This window comes from Diaphorina citri, unplaced genomic scaffold (genome assembly GCF_000475195.1).
Source record: "Diaphorina citri unplaced genomic scaffold, Diaci psyllid genome assembly version 1.1 scaffold332, whole genome shotgun sequence".
NCBI lineage: Eukaryota > Metazoa > Arthropoda > Insecta > Hemiptera > Psyllidae > Diaphorina > Diaphorina citri.
The window spans coordinates 1-2,992 of record NW_007377767.1 but is presented as its reverse complement, the minus strand read 5'-3'; the positions used below and the strand labels follow the sequence as shown (position 1 = coordinate 2,992).

The window sequence follows — 2,992 nt, the reverse complement described above, 5'->3', positions numbered from 1 at the left end:
AAAAAAAGAAAAAAATAGAACAAATTTGTTCCCGACTTGAAGATGTAAGTGAGTTAGATAAAACATGAAAGTTGTGCTCAAGGAAAAACACACATGACGTAAAAGATGTAAAGGGGATATAGAAAAGTAGGAAAAAGAAGAGAGTGGAGAAAGACGGGATAGTAGATAAATAGACAAGATGCTGACGAAGATATTGGAAGGCAACTTGAAAAAAACCTGTATTGACAATGACGTAGTCATGTAATGCAAAGGAAAATAAGTAAACAATGTGGAGGAGAATGTAACAACTCAACTGCACAAAATGCAACAACTTCAGGAAATCGTCCACACTGTGGAACTTTTGGATTCAACAAAGGCAATTACAGGTGTACCAGATAACCAAACCCTCAATAACATTTAGGAATCAACTAATCAGAATTGTGTTTATTACTTAGTAACTTAGTATAGTGGTAATGTTTTCGCAGAATACTCCAAATTGTGGTTTAACTTTCAGCTCAAACTGTTTAGCCACAATTAATTCTCTGAGTCCAATAAGTTTGACATTTAAAAGTGTAATCCTTCCGTTCATTTTACTTTGTTTTTAAAAAATCACTGATTTTACGTTATTTACAAAGTGTCAGATTTTATTGAATTCAGGTGTAATAAAATAAAGTCTCATTTTATCTTTTTTTATGAGAACAAACAGAGGATTCGGTTGATAGTGCATATAAATCAAGTATGCAAATGTTTATTTGCTGAATCGGAATAGAAATGATTCTGGAGAAGTATAAATTTTTATTGCTCTATTTGATACTTATGAACCCGCCTCATGTCAAACAAGTAAGCGCAGTGGTCACAGGAAAGATTCAATTCTTTAGAAACAAATATTTTGACGAGCGAAGTATTCATGCCGACATTGGCCGAGATATGAATGTTGTTTGTAACCACGTGAAGGCGTTCAATGCTGGGAAACCCAATAACAACCGAGATAACAATGATATCGCAACATTTGGCAATGACAATAGTCATATTGCTGTAAAGAACGACAATATTGACACAAAGTATGTTGCTGACAAGACAAATCAGTTACTAATAGACAAAGGAAATCAAGTTAATGGAGTGCGTGAAAACGAGGATTTAATCGATGTTACAAGTAACCATGTGAACAAACTAAGATCTGTACCAGTACATAAAGACCTTTCTGTACCGGCAATTAATTTGAAGAACAAAATTCAAAAGAGGGAGGTCGCACAAATGGGAATGGGAGGCAAACCTAACATGGAATCAGATGGAAATCCAGGAAATATGGCACATCCGAATGTTCATAACATGCAATCACCTCCTGAACAGGGCAAGAGGTTAATCAACTGCCAGAACCATTACGCCACACCGGAAGAACTGTTCAGGAAGAAAAATGCGGAAATCATGAAAAAGGAAATGACCAACCTGGTAAGATGCCTCAGTTAGTAACTTCATACCATTTTTTGCGCTTATGTATGAAAAAAAATTCAATTGACTTTTTGTTATTTTAATATTATTCAGCTTACGTTCATTTGTGCAAAATCCCATATAGGTAATCAGCGGCCCCTGAACAAGATTCTTTGAAAACGTAACTTGAGATTTCATATAGTTTGACATGATATCATGTCTTATATTTTATTATGTCTCACTTGCATGATAATAGGATTATGGGTATCGTTGATATTAACATTATTGCACAGTTCAGACAGAGCACGTATTTCCCTGTCGTACTCTACAGAGTAAGGAATTTGTATCGGAAATACTCCCTGATACATAGTAAACTAGTTCTCTCTTCATTACAAATCTGTTCTCATTGCTCTTCTTTCTTCCGCTGTAAATGTCAAATTCATCCACAATAGTTCTGATTAAAATGTGTTCTTTTCTTTTCCCCTTAGCACAATATGCGCCAAGAAAATCAATTTCAAAATAAATTCCCAGTTCAAGACAGTAACGGCGTTCAACAAATGGTACCTTTATTGAATCCAGAGAACGGCCAGCCAGAATGTGTGCCAATGCAAGTGAGCTACCAGTCTGCGCAAGGGCCCAATGCTGCGATCGGACAAGAAGTCCGTCTAAATAACGAAAATGAAATGACGGTGAAAGAACATCCAATGATGGCGAGACTGTTCGAAAAACAACGTCAAATTGAGAACTTGAAACAGCTGTTGATGCAAGTGGAATCGAAATTTCAAATGGAGGTTAACGAAGTGGGACGTCTACAACAATCTGTGGCCGAAGCAGAGAAAGAATTAGATGAAGCTGTGCGACTCATGCAAGATGTTAAGATCAAAAACATCAAGGGCATGCAACACATAGAGGCAGCACAAGATGCTGCGGGCAGAAACTTAGAATCCAAAGCTCTGAAAGCGCATGCTGAAGAATCTCAACTTGCAATGCATGATCAAGTGTTATTCTCTGAGAGGCAACGTCTGAATGCTTTACGTGCACAGATGATTTACCTGCAAACAGAGTTAGCGTCCGCCCAGAACTCAGGCATCTTGCCCTTCGATGATAGCGCTAAGAATAACTTCCAACCCTACGCTTTCCGTTACAAAAGTCCTTCACTTCCGGAGTCATTAAAGTATTTCCAAAGCTCTCCAAACAAGCAGACAAAAAACATTGCTCCATACATAAATACTAACGAACAGAATAATAATAGCAATGCCACACTCAAGATGAACCCATACTTCATGTTCAGTTGAAATTCCAAATGGTTCATTAAAAGAAAAGCGGAATGAATGTCCTTGACACCATTACCAGGGCTGATTTAATATTAATGTAATAGCTAGATCAAGTAAGGGACCAAGAGACTACTTGCATATGTACCTGTTAAATAACTTCACTAGACTTGAGTTTAGTTTTTGGGGACAGACAGACAGACAGACAGACCGACAGACAGACCGACCGACAGACAAAAAAAAAAAAAAAAAAAAAAAAAAATCACTATACCTTTTATTATTAGTAATAATAAAGGAAGGACGGACTAAAAATA

General features: G+C 36.8%; 1 protein-coding gene across 1 annotated transcript; it reads left to right on the top strand.

Moving 5' to 3' along the window:
• Window positions 1–477: 477 nt before the first annotated feature.
• Window positions 478–2,821, top strand: LOC103507653. Its single transcript, XM_008472153.2, has 2 exons — window positions 478–1,428; window positions 1,896–2,821. Exons 1-2 carry the CDS (start codon window positions 751–753, stop codon window positions 2,700–2,702), a joined length of 1,485 nt encoding a protein of 494 aa, XP_008470375.1. The 5' UTR covers window positions 478–750; the 3' UTR covers window positions 2,703–2,821.
• Window positions 2,822–2,992: the final 171 nt, after the last annotated feature.